Source organism: Terrapene carolina, unplaced genomic scaffold (genome assembly GCF_002925995.2).
Source record: "Terrapene carolina triunguis isolate 2854851 unplaced genomic scaffold, T_m_triunguis-2.0 Scaffold211, whole genome shotgun sequence".
NCBI lineage: Eukaryota > Metazoa > Chordata > Testudines > Emydidae > Terrapene > Terrapene triunguis.
In genome coordinates, this window is record NW_020664562.1 from 22,714,536 (window position 1) to 22,732,739 (window position 18,204).

At 39.6% G+C, this 18,204-nt stretch overlaps 1 protein-coding gene across 2 annotated transcripts in view; it reads right to left on the reverse strand.

Moving 5' to 3' along the window:
• Positions 1 to 2,176: 2,176 nt before the first annotated feature.
• The window catches only part of LOC112105203 (metal-response element-binding transcription factor 2), a 47,082-nt gene continuing 31,054 nt past the window's right edge, over positions 2,177 to 18,204 (reverse strand). Inside the window, exons 7-15 of one of the 2 annotated variants that reach the window (XM_024197896.2) lie at positions 14,332 to 14,427; positions 13,988 to 14,056; positions 13,041 to 13,164; positions 7,602 to 7,669; positions 7,035 to 7,205; positions 5,144 to 5,252; positions 4,947 to 5,005; positions 4,725 to 4,829; positions 2,177 to 2,859 (exon numbers count right to left, since the gene is read on the reverse strand). In XM_024197896.2, coding sequence (XP_024053664.1) covers positions 2,505 to 2,859; positions 4,725 to 4,829; positions 4,947 to 5,005; positions 5,144 to 5,252; positions 7,035 to 7,205; positions 7,602 to 7,669; positions 13,041 to 13,164; positions 13,988 to 14,056; positions 14,332 to 14,427 — 1,156 coding nt within the window. In that variant the 3' untranslated portion in view covers positions 2,177 to 2,504. Of the gene's footprint in view, positions 2,863 to 4,724; positions 4,830 to 4,946; positions 5,006 to 5,143; positions 5,253 to 7,034; positions 7,206 to 7,601; positions 7,670 to 13,040; positions 13,165 to 13,987; positions 14,057 to 14,331; positions 14,428 to 18,204 lie in introns of both variants that reach the window. The other variant, XM_024197894.2, reaches the window with a different exon arrangement.

The following is an 18,204-nucleotide window of genomic DNA, read 5'->3' on the forward strand; positions in this document are numbered from 1 at the left end:
ATGTTTGTACAGAGCCTACTACAATGGAGCTCTGATCGCTGGGCACTACAGTAATATGAATAAATAAATAAGTACAAAGTATTAGTCAGACACCCGGGTAAAGAGCTGCAAAATCAGTGGGGATGAAAGTTCATGCTTAGACCCATGTAAATCAAAACAATGATTGATACACAAATTGTTGTTAAACAGTGATCTTTGTCTTTTTCTTTTAACAATCCATGACCATAAATATATTTGTATTCACATAAGGAGGTTGCAAATAGTACCACCATGCAAACTCGTATGACCAAAACATTCCCTGTGTGTACTGGAACACTTTCAGGGATCTATTGCTTCTGTGTGTATGTGCAGGGCGACAAGCTCAAAAAAGTTAGAGGGATGGCTATAGTTTGAGGGAGGACATAGGGAAAAAAATTCAAAGTACTAGTATGTATTTCATGTGAATACAGAAGCAAAACTTCTATTAAAAAATACACACATTTAATGTTGGTCTTTTTTAATTCTAAGAAATGCAACTCCAAAAATACAAACTGAACATCAGAGTTGTGTCAACCACCATAATAAAATGAAACAAAGACATTCACAATAGTTAAGACTATGGACAATGTAAGTGTGACAATTGTTATTTCCCTCTCCCTTCCCCCATGTATATTCCAATATTTATCTTCAAAAAGAAGCATTACTGAGAATACTGTTGGTGTTCAGTTAGAATTAAAAGATTTGGATAAAGTGAAATAAGACAGATACAGATGTGAGAGTAAGGTTACAAAGGCTTTACATTTTGGATTACCCCAAGATATAAAAATTAAAAAATTAACAAACTTGCTTTTATCAAAATATTACAGCTACAGGAAAGGCATCTTTAAATTAATAGCTGAGGGTGTGTGAGAGAAAAACCACATTTTAGTGAAGGTAAACAGAAGTGGCAGTTCTTAATTAGCACTTTTGTAAAGCTCATTTATTACCTGGCCAACAATGAACCAAGCACAGGGCAACAAAGTTTTCTCTGCTTCCTTTGGCAATAAGGTGACAGAAAAATCATCTTTTGAAGATGCTCAAGACAGGCAGTAAATTAAAAAAAAAGTCAAATAAGAAGTAATGGAATAAATAAGTACTAAACCAGAGAGTACATTTAAACCACTATGTAATTAACAAATATTACATAACATTATTTTGGTGGCAAACTCCAAGTGTGTAAGAAAGACAGTAAAGTGAATAACCACCAAAATAACAATATTCTTCTGTTTACTCTTTGGCTAAAAACCCTCAAAATAGCAGACAAAGAAAAATACATCTAACACTGGTGAAACTGTCTCTTTACAAGTAAAATAAAGTTATCAATTTAAAACTTGGTACATTTTATAAAAACAAAAGAGGTAAAGTTGTTATAAAAGCAGTACTGTTACTTCAAATGGCAACATACTGTTTGTTGACCCTGTGCAATAAAATACTTTGTTCATTCTACATTTATCAAACATGGACTAACAATTACTACAGACATTATAGGAATCTTGTGTGTGGCTCCTGTTGACTTACTTTTATAACTGGGAGACAAAATTTACAATCAATGTGCCACAAAAACTTTAAAGTGTTACTTCTAATAGAGTTCATGTTCAACATTTTCAAATCCTGCTTTATGTTTTGAATGGCTGATTTACAAGGAAAATAATTGACTGTATTAGCAAGAGCATACGAACATCAATGACTGCACCCATTGCCAGGAGACACTGCACTGATTTGACACTTTTCCTTAGTACATAGAAAGCAACAGCATCCAATAAAGCCTGAGAAGAAATGCTGCTGTGTAAATACTGCAACTATTCCTGATAAAAGAATTATGGGACATATACTCAGAAGCTGCCCAATCCCATAATTTGTATTGCATAGGTCACAATCACACATATATACACACACACTCGTGTATATATATAGTGCGTATTTATACACACACACACGGAAAGAATATATTAAAAAGACAATGAAGTCTAGTCAAAGAGCAATTTACAGGCTCAATATATTTTTTTACACTTTGCTTGAAAGAAAATTTCAATATTTTACAGTAGGCATTATATACACTGCACTTTATGAAATCTAGAGTGTACTGAAATAGAAATACATTTCTGCAAACATCTGGGTAAGAAAACAGACGAAGATTTCTCCAAAGATTTGTGCTATCTAGGTATTTTCCCTAATCACAAAAAACTGTATCCATGGAATGTTATCTAGAAAAAAAGTCTTTTTTTAAACACCATGCACATTATAAGCAATTGTAACTCAAAATATCCCAACCTAAAACAATCTAACAATGGTCACATTAAAAAATTTAAGTATCAGATCTGATTTTAAGAAAAATCTTTATCACAATATTTGTAATGTTAACAAGTACATGTTAAGGCTAAATTGGTTCTTTTTTAGAAACACAGTAAAGACATGTCTCCTTCAGAGCCATGGGTTATAAACTGTACCTACAGATGACAGTGCAGTGAACATGTTCAGTCCTACAGTCAGGATGCAGTTGCTCCTTCCCACTCCACAAGATACTGCACCTTTCCATCAAGGGTTACCCGACGAGCCAAAACACGGTATTTTTCACCACAAGCTATTCTACCTGCTGCACCAAAATAACTAGTAATTGAGTTCTTTAGATGATTCAGCTGCAATTCCTGATCTGCTAAATTGTTAAGAATCTCTGTATTGAGTTCATCATATTGATAATCTTCTTTGCTGTCATCATCTTTTACAATTTCTGAATTCTGAGGCTGGAGTGCTTTTCGTGGAAAGCGACCTCTTCTCCTCAAATGTGGTATTGCAGCAGGCCAAGTTCTTCCTGTACGAGTCCTTTTTCTGGAGTCTGATAAGCTACTTAAAAAAAGACACCAACATTAAGTCCTAGCAATACTGTTTATTTTAAAAGTCTGCCTCCTGTGTACAGTTTTATTCTGCTTTATTATTTTAGTAATATCTGTACAACTCATTAGTTATGATTTGTTGATATCAATTTAGAGCGATAGGTGCTTTACATACGGAAGATAAATGGCTGCTTCAGGGAGTTTACAATGTAAGGGCTTGTCTATATGAGAAAGTTACACTAGTTTAATTAAATTGGTTTAAAAACTAACTTCAATTAAACAGGTGAAAGCCCATGTATGGGCACCTTATTTTGGTTTAAGGGTATGGTGACTAGATGTCCCAATTTTATAGGGACAGTCCTGATTTTTGGGTCTTTTTCTTATATAGGCTCCTATTACCCCCCCACCCCCTGTCCTGATTTTTCACACTTGCTGTCTGGTCACCCATTTAAGAGTGACTTTTCTTTTGACTTATCTTAAATCTGTTCCTAATTGCCCTTTTAAATGGATAAAGGTGCCACAGGTATTTGCACCAGTTTCACTTAATCTGTTTAAATTCACACCGTAAACTAAACCAGGTGCTACTCTCTCATTTAGACAAGCCCTCAGTTACAGAAAATATCGTCGTATTTTCTAAATCGAGTGCACCTCAGTTCTTTTTTCAAAAAAGGAAAAACAAACAAAAACTTTGTATGGTCTCCTCTATCAGTAGAGAATCTCAATAGAGTTAAATTTCTGACTCCTCGTGGACATTTTACACACAGGGGGGAAAAAAGGTCTATGCGCAAAATTCACAGACTAGATGTACTGATGACTAGAGAAGAAGAACAGGATGTAGCATTGTTTAAGTGTCATATTATAGGGGTGAAAGATTTAAGTCTTTGAAAAAGGCATATTTACACCTACATTTTTGCACACTGGAATGGTTGGTGCGCTAAGACATAATATGGACTTGGTAAGTTAAAAATAATAAAGCTATGACCCTAAACTGGTGCACACAAGACACTGTTTAAATGAAGTAACTTGTTTGTTAAAAAAAAACAAAAAACACATTTCATTCAGTGTGTTTTGAACATTAAAAATAAACTGCAGAAGTGTAAAAACCTGGTCATTCCACAGATGAAGACACTTGCCAGCTTTAGACTGGAAAAAAAAGACAAGTCATATCAAATGTATTCGAAATTACAAAATGGGGACAAAGCTTGCAAGACATGAATCAAGACCCTTATAAACTGTTTCTCAATTTGACAGAGATTCTTTAGGAATATTAAATATGAGGCAGAAAACTGTCCAACAGATTTGTGGAACATCCAGAAGGCCACGTTTTTCTTAAGTACCTGATTAACTTATTAAATCTGTGTGTCAAGATGATTCAATCCCAGTGGAAAATACACTGTACTTGATAATTTTATATAAGTTGGGTACTTAATTTTCTTTAACATTAATAGAAATTATTAAAACAAAGGCTGTTAAAGTGAAATGAATTTGGGGTGCAAGTTAGTCCTACCAAACTGAGTTTTGTATCAATTAACATTTATTAGAAGTCTAATTTGAAGAAATGGCCATACAGTTGTTCCTTTTGTTGTAAACGGTTCAAGTGCAGACTGTATCTCAACATTAAACAGTAGCTAGTAATCAAAGAGAAATTGGGCTAATTTCTCCTTAAAATAGCTTTTGTTTAAAAAGAGAAAATTCAATGTTCAGCAAGTGCAAGCTCTGTAGGATGCCTGCAACATTAGTGCTGCTTTGTCAATTAATGATAAAGTATTGTTGCACCATTTTCTTTTTCCTCCTTCAGAAAATTAACCTAGAGAAAAATCAAAGATTAAGAGAGGTTTCTGCATGTTTCCTTTTAATGGATAATTCACTATTTACCTATAATGCCTGGAAATGCTAGATGAGGTAGTTTCTTTTGTACTGGCAGCACCTGTGGATTCCACATCTGAGGTATTGGATGAATGAGCAGTTCCATCAGATCTCCTGAGACATAAGAACACAGTTGCCATGTAATGAAAGTAATCTAACATTAATCAATTAATCTGACATTTGACAAGCAAAAATGAGATGCTATTAGAATGGTTTAGTTTTTTCATTTACCCAACAGAGCAGGGTAAATCCAAGGCCGGGTTCTCTAGCACTGGGACTGGTTCCTTATCCTGAGAAGTAGGGGAAAAAATTCAGATCGTTTCCATTGAAAACTATCAATTTTTCAAAAACCACAACTTAAAACTTAATGGTCATATCCTAAGAAATGATATTATGAAGTATAGAAAGAGAATTATTTGAACGCATACCAAAGATGGCGGCTCTGAAATTTTTTGAATCATTTTTCTTGTATATGGGCCAGGTGGACGACCTACTGATTTTTTCTTCCCCTGTTTTTCAATGCCATTACTTATTTCCCTAGAAGAAAGATGACATTTTGTTTTAAAAATATTGGAGTGACTTGTCCAAGGAAAAGATTTAATCAGTGTAAAATAAATAAAAGTTTAGACATTTACTTCAGGTCAGTTATGCTAAATGAGGTTATCCTTGTAAATTAAAATTTGCCAAATTGATAAGAAGTTGCAGATCTTTGCCTGCAGTGTAATATGGCAACATAAAGATAACAGACAAAACCTAAAACCTTTCCAGGGACATATGCCATAACTCAATGGTTTAGGAAGAGCGCATATTTGAATGTTGGAACATTCATACTGTAGCGGGGTGGTCACCCGCTCAGGCCCTGAAGGGCTTGAAGTCAGCCCCAGGGACAGGGCTGAGGCTGCGTGAGGGCTGCTTCTGAGTACCGGGACATGGGCGAGCAGCAAGCCTCGGCTGATTGGGGAAACAGCCACAGCTGGGGCCACACCCCAATCAGACCATAGCTGGCCTTATAAAGCCAGGGAAGCCAGAAGCTGTAGGACTCTTCCTCTAGCTCTTGAGGGAGAAAGGCCTGGCTGCCTGGGAGTGGACAAAGGTACCTAGAGTGGAGCAGGGTTGAGGAAAGGCTAGAGGAGCTGGGGAGCTCCAGCCTGGAGAACCCCCAGGCTACAGGCCTTGATAAAGGACAGAACAAGTACTGGGGCTACAGAGGGGTAGCCTGGGATAGGCAAAGGCAGCAGGTCCAAACCCCCCCTTTGCCAGTGATGAATGGCATGTACACTGCAGTCCACCCCAGTGAGCAGGAGCTAGATGGTGACTGGCAATACCCACATACTGAGGCGAGGTGGGGATAGGGGGTTCCCCTGGATGGGGAGACCCAGAGATTGTGGGGGTACTACCAGGGGGCAGCCTCCAAGGGAAAGGGGCACTGGGGTCCAGGAGGGACATGAGGGGCCAGCGACAGGCAAGACACCAGCCGACAGAGGGCGCTCGAGGCTGGCGAGCCAATTCCCTGGATGTCCAGCAGGAGGCGCCGCGCCAGTGAGTCGATACTTCACCACAATACAGAATGTTCAATTTATGTAGAATTTGGATAGTGTTAAAATCAATTGTGTTTAAAAGGTAGATAATCTAGGAATTTGATTTACAACTTGAAATCCCATCTCCTGTTTAAAATCTTAGTTCAGACAGTTGCCTAACAGGAAAAGCAATGTTTTTTGTTTACTAAAGAGCAGCAAGGTCTGGTTAGCTAGTATCTATTTTCTATTCTCGGTGCTGCTAAATTAAACTGTTTTCAAAGAGGTCTTTCTAAAGGTTAAGTAGATTAAACTCAACATCCTGATTTCATAACAATCTCAAAAGATCAGTGCATAATGTACAGATCATTCTATATTCTTAAAGCAATTGCACTCAAAGTGCATAAATAAGTTATTCACCTACATACATGTTTAATAATGCATAATATGTACTTAAAACCTTTGGGGAGAGACCCTCTCTGATAACAGACCATTTAAAATATTTATGGAAGTTTGAATTTTGTATTGATTTCAATCTAATGCAAAGTTAGTCTGCTGGAGGAAAAAAAAATCTACTGTCATTAAGAAGTTAAGAATAAAGTAGCTGGGATCTACATAATAGGTATGTGCTACCTCTGCCTCACTAATTAGTTACACATTAATCCTAGGGTTGTACTAAAATGGGTGAATAAACTTTTAGCATGATACAACATTAAGGCAATATTGGTACTTTTGACAGCTATTTTTGCATGATTTCAGTTCCATTACAAAGTCCTGAAGTCACTATGCTGTTGATTTATTTTACCTTGCATCAGGTATGGGTTTGGATGATTTTCTGCCTTTAATTTTGAATTCATGAGATGTTCCCTCTGGTTCTTTCTCCGCCTTTAAAGCAGCATTTGGTGGCATAGGAGGAACACGAATTCTCAAGCCAAACAAATGCTTCTTTTTCTTTATCTCTTTTCCAGACATAAACCTAAGTGATTAAGAATTAAAATTCAAACACTGGAGAAAGCAGAGAGTATCTTAAAAGTACACAAACTGAAAAGTTAGCAAACTAGAATCCTCTTTCTAATGCTATTTGTGTGTATCCTATTTTGTTCTCCCCACTCCACCCCAATATGTAATGCCAAGACTGGGGAAAAGATGGAAGTTAAATCAAGTTTTGCTGGTGATCTGACTTCCAAAGCTATCTCAATCACCACAAAATATTCAACATAGAAAGAGTTCAGTAAAAATGCCACCTTCAGCCACCAATAGTTATTCTGGGTAAAGTTTCTAAGATGACTGGGGTTGGGGGTGGGGGAATCTACATTAAAGTAAGATGTGAAAAGAGCATTTGAAATGTATAATAAAACCTTCATCAACTTACATGGTCTTGTAATCATTTAATGCTTCCAGTACATGCTCATATCTTTCAGATTTTGGTGTGTCTGCCAGCTGTAAAGTATTAAGAAGTGATTTAACTTACTGGAATTTTCAGTAATAAAGGTCCAATGACCTAGATCAGAGCTCTGCTTGTTTAAAGACTACTGGTTTGGGATCATAGTATGTCTTGAAGGTATAATTTATGGTGAAAGTTGCCTTACCCCAAGCATGGGCTATTACATTTAGTACCCAATGTATTCCATGAGTCTAGGTTGTGCGATTTTCTGCAGAATCCATCCTTGCCAGAGAATCTAAGCTTTCATTTTAAAAGAAAATTGTTTCTTGTAGCTCTTACAATTTTTTAGAAAACCTCAACCAAAACTTATAAATACAATATAAATATAGACTATAAATTGATGCAGTGTTGTCTTCATGAGCCTGCAGATATCTTGGAACAAGAACTCTGTGGTGTTAAATATTCCACTGAGATGAATGGGTTAACCCTGAAAGTACAAGACAGTTTATATATCAATATTGTTAACTATTTAATTGCTCATCATTTTAGCAGACATATCCTGCTGAGGGGCCTAATTATTATTTAATCTAAGGTTGCTCAACACCACTCAGGAAGTGTAACAGAGGTAAAGTGGTGGTAAAATATTTACCCACACACACACTTTAAAACTTCCTTTCATGATCAGAAATGTGTAAATAGGGTTTAGTGTAAATCAGAATTAGGCTCAAAGTGTTTACCCCACAATCCTAAATGTCCTCTTATGATGCCACAAGTCCCAAATGGTTTCTTCCCAGCTACTGAAATCTGCTTCTTTCCCCCTTAAAGCTTATAGAATGCTTTCATGAGTGGCCAATACAAAAACCTACTTAACCCTAAGAACTGAAGATATGGGGACAACATAAAATAAATTTAACTCACTATTTAAATAAGGAACAGGCTCTATAGTATTGACTACTACTGCTCATTTTCATATTTAACATAATATAAACTTTTTTTAAATTTCAAGGAAGCTATCAAAGAACTTACACACACGTTCTATTCTGGTTCCCCAGAAGTTACATCCAGCTTGCTGTGGAGTATGTGGACCTTTGACTATATAGTCAGGGCCCATAATTTACCACAATTTATGATCAGGACAAATATCATGTAATTGAAGGCTGACTGATTATTTACAACTTGCAACAAATTACAAACTCATACCGCTAAAGAATACAAAAAAAGTGAGGAATGAATAAAAAAAAGGGAATAGGAAAAGAAATCAAGGAGAAAAGCAAAAGGTAATTTTTTAAATCCTTACCATTTCCCCACATCTGTAAAACTTGTGGCAGAGGGGCAAGGTACCACATTTAACACTTAATTTTTATTAGTATTAAAAAAGCCCACAAAAGTGACCCACCACTGTGTAAGATAAAAGTGCTACCGGAACCCATATCCGGGATAAATTACTAAAAACAGGGGTAGGGAAAGCATTCAAACTAATTTAGCCAAAGGATGTTAGTGGAAAAATTGACTTTACACAAGCTAGCTTTTGGGTACATGTACACACAATATACACCCCATGTATTTAGAGTCTGTGGAATTCTGGACCCAACAGCAGATTTTGCAACTGTGCAAGACCTGAGCTACAGAATCAATACAGAACTTCTATAACAATTCTTTCACTCTAAAAACAATGACACTGAAACGTTAGTTTTAGGAGCCCTAGTTCCAGTCCACCACCTTCCTCCTATTTTACATAAAATGTCAAGAAACTTAGCCTCTTATTAATTTAAAAATGCACTGGTCTGAAGGAAAATCAAAAAGTTATTTCTAAACACCATGGATTCCTCAGCAATGCAAGGAGAGATCTAGGAAACATTTATACTCTATAAATTCCTGATAAATCACTGCTTTGCAAAAACCCAAGATTTACCAGCAATATCAAAATACAGAGTTGACTAGCATACAATTTTTTCACTATTTTTTCCTTTCTCCCTTAGTGGAAGAGAGGATGGAGGTTACCATATTTATGCCCAAATCTTTAAGATCCTCCCCGCTCCACTTTTCCTCTACTGTACAACACTATCTATACTCTCCTAGTTCATTACAGAATTTGGCCTTCTGGTTGAAAAGGAAACAGCTTCCTCTGGAAGTTTACAAATGCTGCTGCTTAACCAGCTGGAAGCGCCACTTAACAGATATGAGTGATTTTTCCTGCTTTATATCCTGTTTTCATTCTCTCTATGCCATAATGGTTTTAGCAACAAGTTTTGTTTATATCTGAGGATAGTTATAAATAAAAGAAGGTTTACTTCTGCAGCATTTCTGGCCTAATAGTAAGAAACCAGAAATTAAAACCAGATATCAAGTCCACTTGTCATGCAATGTATTAAAAGGTCATGGCACTTCCTGGAATATTCAGTTTTTTAAACTTATTGAAATCAGGGCCGGCTCTAGGATTTTTGCCGCCCAAAGCAAAAACAATTTTGGCCGCCCCCCCCCTCCCCATTTTTTAATTACCCCACCCCCGGCCCCACGTCAACTCCGCCGCTTCCCCAAATCCCCAGCCCTGCCTCCTCCCCCCAGGCTCTCAAGCCTAGGAGGGAGGGAGGGGGAGAAGCGGCGCCCGCGCCGCGGCCACTCGGAGTCTCCCCCTCCCTCCCAGGTTTGAGAGCCTGGGAGGGAGGGGGAGACCCCGAGCGGCCGCAGCGCAGCGGAGGTGAGCTAGGAAGGCCAGGGCACATTTTTAGGGGCGGCATTCCGGCGCCGGCCAGCTTCTTTTGCTGGTGCCTAGAGCCGGCCCTGATTGAAATGCCATGAAAAGTGAGGACTCGCCACATTCTCTACTATTCTGCTACTGTATTTCATTTTAGATTAACACATTTTTACTTTTGCTAAAATAAGTTATATTTGTGAATAGACTCAGAAAAAAGAAAAGCAAAGCATAGAACACATTGACCTGTTCTTTATTATTTATAGAAAAGGCTCTTCAACATGCGAATTCCTACAAATGATTAATCAACTTCAGAATTAGCAAACATGCTATACATCAGATTCTAATTAATCCAGATACCTCTATCACAATAATTCTGTTTAATTACTGCTATTTAAGATGGGTCATAATTAGACTCAAATAAAAGTATCCACACCCAAAAGTTTTTGAACATAGTTGAGTGTTTTTCCAGAATTCAGGAATAGTGTCAAATAACAGGTGTTTGAGATCTAAAAAACCTGAATTGTGTGTCTCATGTTTACTTTGGCTTAGGCAAAAAGGACTACACAGATATTAACTTATTAAACAAAAGTACATCAAATTAGGGCATAATCAGGATAAAAAGTGTTAAAGTCAATTAAATACAGTATCTGTATTCAGAGCCGTCCCGTCCATAGGATGGACTGGGGCAACCCCATGCTTTGAGGGTCGCCACGCTTCAGGGGGAAATGGGGTCCAGGGCAGCCTGGGAGGTTAGCGGGGGGCCTGGCGCTGGCAGTAGCGAGCGACCCGCCCCGCATTGCTCGGGGAGGGGGCAGAAGCCAGAAAGGGGTGGGGGGGAGAGGCTTGGGGGAAGGGGTGGAGTGAGGGTGGGGTCTGGGGCTGAGTGGGGGAGGGGAGGTTGTCCCGGGCCCCATGCCCCTCTAGGAACAGCCCTGTCTGTATTTAAAGAATTCAAAACCTTCTGAAATGATTCTCTTGTAAGAAAAAAAAATTACTTCGCATGCGTTTTGTCAACTCTAGTTTAGCTATTATTATGTCTGTCATTACATGCAGAACTACAACCCCATGTGTTAACACTTGTTCTTCCTAATCAGACTTATTGGGGAGTAGGTTTGTTTAGGGAACTGAATTTCTTTAATACCCAGGCAATTATCCAGCAAACGAACTAGCTTGAAAATAAGCAGCACAGTGGTACAGCAACAGGTTGTCTTGTCATGTCACTGGAAAAAGAGTCAAAACAGTCTAATGATAATAGTAGGTGGCACTGACATACTGACCTTCTGTGAAAAATCTGTTTGCTAAATTTTACAAAAAAAGCTTGCAATTTAAAGAAAGATGCTTCTAATTAAAAAAAATAGAAATCTTGAACTATCCCATAACTTATAGATGTCAGCCAACATTTTTCAAAGCACCAAATATGGCAAAAGTATTAATAGTAACATCAATTTTTTTTGAGGTGCTTAGAAAGCAAAAAGCATTCTATTTCAGCACCTCAATGATTCAAAATACTAATTGACAGATCCTATGTAGGTTATGTTTAGATGCATCTGCAGTAATGTAGTGCTTAATGTTTTTTTAGAACACTAAAATTTCTTTTAATTATTGAGATACAGAAGGAAAATATTACGATTCACTTTTATTCTGAAGCACTAAGTATATACACTTACAAGAACAGCATTTGTTTAGGTGGTTTTTAATTAAAAGCTTCTGTCATATACGCAGGGCCGGCTCTGGCTTTTTGGCCACCCCAAGCGCCAAAAAAAAAACAAAAACCTGCAGGGGGGCCGGAGCGGAGGGGGAGGGGGGACGGGCGGGGGGGGGGGGGGAGGAGGGGAGGGAGCGGGCGGGAGACAGAGAGAGAAGGGGGCGGCCAGAGCTACAGCAGGGGCGCTGCCACGCGGCCCCTCCCGCTGCGCCGCCTCCTGCTGCCTGCCGCGAGGGTTCCACTCCGGTCAGCGGGGAGGGAAGGAAGAGGACTGCCCTGCAGGGCGCTCTGGTTCTCCGCGCCGCCGCCCCCTACAGGGCGGCCAGAGCAGAACAAGAACCAAAAAAAAAGCCGTGCCGCCCTAGGATTGGGCAGAATGCTGCCTCCAACCATCTGCCGCCCCAAGCACCAGCTTGCTCAGCTGGTGCCTGGAGCCGGCCCTGCATATATGGAAAATGTTTGCAGACTTCAGTTTCTCTTCATTTTCCCCTAACCTTTTCCTATTAAGGACTATTTTAAAATCAAGTCACAGATATTTTCTACTTTAGTTGTCACAAAGCTGCTAATAAGCTTGTGTTCAGGGTTTCACACACAGTGTTACTTTGACAGCTACTTTTAACAGTTTACTAATCTATTTAACCTCTTGGGTACTTAATTTGCCTGGTCAGTGGGCAGGAAAATGCCTTACAGTTATATTTCTAAATGGAAGATACAAAAAACAAACAAAGTTCAGTGTTTGGGTATAAACAATGAAAGTGGTCATCTGAACAACAAACTATGCAATAGTTATCTGGATCACACTAAATTTTATAGCTCAAAAAAGTCTGACACTTAAAAGTTATGCTGAATAGTTCTAGGAGTCTATTAAAACCATGTGTCATTATTTTGGTTTCACAGATTAAGCCCAAAAGGGACCATTATAATAATTTAGTCTGACCTCCTGCAGGCCACACTCACCCAGTAGTTTTGTGAATGTATTGACTGCTAAGAGAAACAAAAACAAGAAAAGAATATTTCAACTACCTACCTCACCAGGGTGCAATCTATCCCAGTTTTCATTAATGTATGTCATAAGTTCAAGCTCTGAATCAAAGTATTTCTTCTTATGAATAACACTTAGGTTGTAAAGGCATAGATGTGCTATATCTACCCTAGAATTCAGAAATATTTAATCAAAAACATTAAGTTTTTATTTCTTTAATTTTTTACAAACCATTAGTCCTTGAAATAGCTTTGCACAAAAATATTAGCACAATATGGCTAAAAGAGTACAAAGCCTGATTAGAAACAGTCTCAAATTTCCAAAACAATATTCTTATAAAATCTGCATTTATATCCCCCTTTTCTGACTTATGTTCTGTTTTCTCCCTAAGCCTCACCCCACTGCCATGATGCCCTTTTAGCTCCAAATTTTGTTTAGATCTTAGAATGTTTAATTGAGGCAAGATAAATACAAGAATTTAACATTGGCAAATTAACATCAAATGAGTTTCCATAAAATATTTATTCATGTTGCAACTTATTCAAATTATTTGGTATTTGTATAGAAGAGCTAAAGTTCACAAGGTTCAAACTACAACTCACTTCTAATTCTCAACTAGGAAATTCTATTGCAAAGTATGTCATAATGCTTGTTAATGTGCACACTGTATTTGGCTTGCCCAGTGGCAGTACTCTATACTTGGGTAACAGATCCTGTTTAGACTTAAGTTTCTCATACCCAAGCCAGCAGTGGTTTGTAATACTGAATTGTCCAAGGAAGAGGACCCTAGATATCATGCATTAACAACATGACTAAGGACACACAATAACTAGCTTTGAAGGAGACCTGTCCTTTTTTTTATAGAAGCAGTGGGTATCACTCATAAAGGTCAAAATATAAAGTGGATGATCCTCAGGTTTACAAAGAGACATGAGATGTCCAGGAGAAAAGTGGGTAGAGGGTTACGTATTTCTTTTTTAAGTTGTACTTACCATCTCAAGGGTAAACGTTTGAGGTACTCTGGTCCAGAACTGCAAACTGAGCAAATGAATGTATAAAACCTAAAACAAAAAATAAAATTAAGATATTAAAAGCCATTCTCTCAGGTTTGTCTTTATAAAAAAAACAAAACACACTTTAGATGCTGTCAGTTAAATAGCCAGAGAATTAAATATAAACTTATTTTGTTGTCTTCTTTACAAACTGCATTCTAAAATGCTTTCAGAGTTATGACTATTTTAGTAGTAATTTATGTTTAAATACAAATAGAGGATTAAAACAATCCACATTTTAAATAAAAACAACCATAAATCAAAGTTTAGTTCAAGCTTCTTACCTGTCACCGAAAAGCATTGGCTTTTGGAGACACTGCACGCAAGCCTCATGAAACCACTGGTTACATTTGCAGCACTGCAGCATCTTTAAATACCAGCTTCACCAACAGAAATAAAAATAAGACCGGTGTTACAATAAACTGCTGCAAATGTTTCCCCAATACAGTGTGGTCATTATATTTAGAAAGACTATTAGGTCAAAGTTAAACAAAAATTAAAAAAAAAATTTTATTAAGTGTGTCATCAATAGAGATATTTCAATAAATTTTAGTTCCATGGTGAAAATGACTAGAAACTGTCTACAAACAAGGGAAACTGATTAGTCTGCTCTTGTTTATTCAGATAGAAGAAATGCAAATAATAAACAGCTGTAGAATAAAATAAATTCTGATTATTATAATGTGAACTATTTACTGCATATGTACAGCCATTTATTTAAAAATGAAAGGAAAACATTTTTATTCTGATAACATCCTCTTTAAATACTCAGTAAATTTTCAAGGAAAACTGTGCAGTTAATTAGGACCAACATCTTTTATTACTCTAGACCACTGGTTCCCAAACTGGGGGGCGCAAAGAAATTCCAAGGGGGGGGTGCAAGGCTGTCCGGCCCTTGAGCTCCCGGCCGAAGAGGCTAGCCCCCGGCCCCTCCCCTCCTGTCCCTCTGCCCCCAAAGCCATGCCGGCAGCGCGGCTTGCACCTGCCCACCTCCCAGGCTTTCCAATAAGCCAGTCCTGCTGCTCTGAGCAGCCTAGTAAGAGGGCGGGGAGCGGGGGGAAGGGAAGTTGGATAAGGGGCACGAGGTCCCGGGGGGCAGTCAGGGGATGGAGTGGTTGGATGGGGTGGAGGTTCGGGGGGTGGGGGGTGGGAGCGCGGGCGGTCAGGAGACAGGGAGTGGGGGGGTTGGATAGGTGTGGATAGGGGTCGGGGCAGTCAGGAGACGGGGGGATTGGATAGGGGGTGGGGTCCTGGGAGGGGGCGGTCAGGGGACAAGGATCGGGGGGGGGGGGGGGGGGGGGGGGAGGGGAAGGGGGAAAAGGGGGGGGGGGGGCGCGTGAGGGTCTCTCAAAGTAAAAAGGGGGCATGATGTCAAAAAGTTTGGGAACAACTGCTCTAGACTATTCATAAGTAATTTGGCTCTTAAAAAAAGGGGTCTTTTTTATTGTAATATAAAGAAAATGATACATTGCTGAATACCTTTGAAAGAAAAAGCTATATCTCTTCCAAATGTCAAACTAGGTTCATTCTACAAAGATACCACTTTTATATAAACCAGACATCCCTCTGCCCATTTTCTCAACACCACTTTCCCAACCTTAACGTAAGTGCCAGTAAAAGTAGTGAGATTCAGATATTTTATGTAAAGTTCTAAGCACCGTTCCAGGTAGCACTTAGTATAAAAATGAGTAAGGTTAGCAAACAGACCTATAATAACCGTAGCCATTCCATAATTTTCGAAGTGGACTGTTAAGAGTCTACTCTACGATGACTTCAGCATGCACCATTGCAATAAACACACTAGCAGCAAAGAGGCACAAGCAGCATGAGGACACCAGTTGCAGGTCTGTTCTCTGTGCCTGTTACCCTCAGGAATGAAATATCATCTAAAAAAACACCACTGCCTGCAGAAAATAGCACCAGTACTCAATGCCATTGGAATAGGGGCCAAAATTTTGTTTGCAACTGAACAATTCCCTCATTTCCCTCCCGCCCACACACTCTTCCCCCTGACAGGCCATACTCATAATGGCTGCAGCTGGAGAGCAGTGCAGTGGGGCACAAAAGATGAATAAGCATGTCTTATTTAAAACAGAATAAGGGAAGGGAATTCTGAAACTTATCGTCAGCTTTCCATTGTGGCTGTAAATGCGATACATCTGCCTGTTTTATCTGTAGCTGCTGTTGAGGCCTGGAGTGCGCGAGACCCCCCTCCACGCACACACAACACGAGCAGCAGGAGGAGAAAGATGCAGACTGAGATGCAGGGCTTTGGAGCAGAGCCCGGAGCTGCAGCGCAGAGCAGCTCCGGAGCAGTGGAGCTGCAGGTTTTTGCCTGGAGCTGGAGCACAGCTCCAAAGCCCTGCTGAGATGACATGTTCAGCGAGATACTACAAGCCAGTGCTGCAACAGACTGTGAACATACCACAGAGCCCAGAGAAGAAAAGAGCAGACAGAAGAAAGGCCCAGGAGTCCCAGCAGGAAGACAAGAGGGAGCTGCATCAGAACATAATGGGGCTTCTCAGACAGCAAATACAACTGATGCAGATTCTTGTTGGCCTACAGGTCCAGTCACAGACTCCCCTCCCTCCCTTTGCAGTCAACGAAGAACTCAATTTCAGCAGCTCTCTTACCCCCTCATTTCAATTTTAAATTTCTGTTCTGTTAGTTTACTTTATTAGTTTACACTGTATTGGTTTATAATTGCCCACTAATGTTTTGCACTGTTTTTGGTATGCAATAAGTTTATATTTCGGAAATAAATTCATTTTTTTTTTTTACTTCACATAGAATGCCTAGCGCTACTTAAAGTGCACATTACTTGTAACAGAACAGGATCATAGAATTCATAGGTACAATTAAACAACTATAAACCTACAGCAAGCACTGCATAATTCACAGGTTCATTAAGAGACTAATATTAATAAATGTACACCAAGCACGACACAATTTCTAACAACCCCCCAAACTTCAGGGGAAGAGAGCACGGTCATGGAGAGGGTTACTCACCTTGTACAGTAACAGAGGTTCTTCGAGATGTGAGTCTCTGCTGGTGCTCCACTTTAGGTGATTAGAGGCGCAGGGGCACCCAAGTGGAGAATTTCGACAGCAGTACCTGGCTGGGCCACACATGTGCACAACCCGTCTCGCGCCTGCATTGGCGATTAACTAGCACTGTGCAGCCACCCTCACCTGCCCCTTCTCTACTGCAGAGGACTAAATTAGAACTCTGAAGTAGAGGGGAAGAGGGTGGGTAGGGGAGCACCCACAGGGACTCACATCTCAAACAATCTGTAACTGCACGAGGTGAGTAACCCTCTCTTCGACTGGAGTCCCTGTGGGTGCTCCACTTTAGGTGACGTAGAGCAGTGCCACTCAAGGGAAAGGAGGGGCTTCGGAATTAGGTCTGAATGGACAATAAGACTGTGTCCCAGCCGAGTGTCAGAGGCGGAGTCCTGGTCAATGCCGTAGTGTTGTATGAACGTGTGAGAGGCTATCCAAGTGGCTGCTTTACCTATGTCGGTGATAAGCACGTCCTTCATAAAATGCATGTCGTTCAAAAAGGCTACCGATGTGGCTATGGATCTTGTGGAATGTGTTCTGATCCATGATGGAGGTTGCAGTTCATGTTGGATGTAGCAAAGCTGGATGCAGCCAGAAATCCATTTGGAAAGTCTCTGCTTAGATACGGGCTTGCCTTTGGACCGTTCCGTCATGGAGAGAAACAATTTAGGAGTCTTTCTGAACACTTTGGTCCGTCCTCGATAAAAGGCTAGTGACCTTCTGACATCCAGGGTGTGGAATGCCACCTCTTGTTTGTTCTTGTGAGGTTTAGGAAAGGAGATGGGAAGATGAATGGGTTGATTAATGTATAATGAAGAGATTTTAGAGAGAAACTTTGGTGCGGCCTTAGAGTATCCTTATTCTTAAAGATCATATATGGTGGGTGTGCCATAGAATATCAGGGTTGGAAGGGACCTCAGGAGCTCATCTAGTCCAAACCCCCAACTAAAACATCCCAGCCAGGGCTTTGTCAAGCCTGACCTTAAAAACCTCTAAGGAAGGAGATTCCAGCACTTCCCTAGGTAACTTATTCCAGTGCTTCACCACCCTCCTAGTGAAAAAGTTTTTCCTAATATCCAACCTAAACCTCCCCC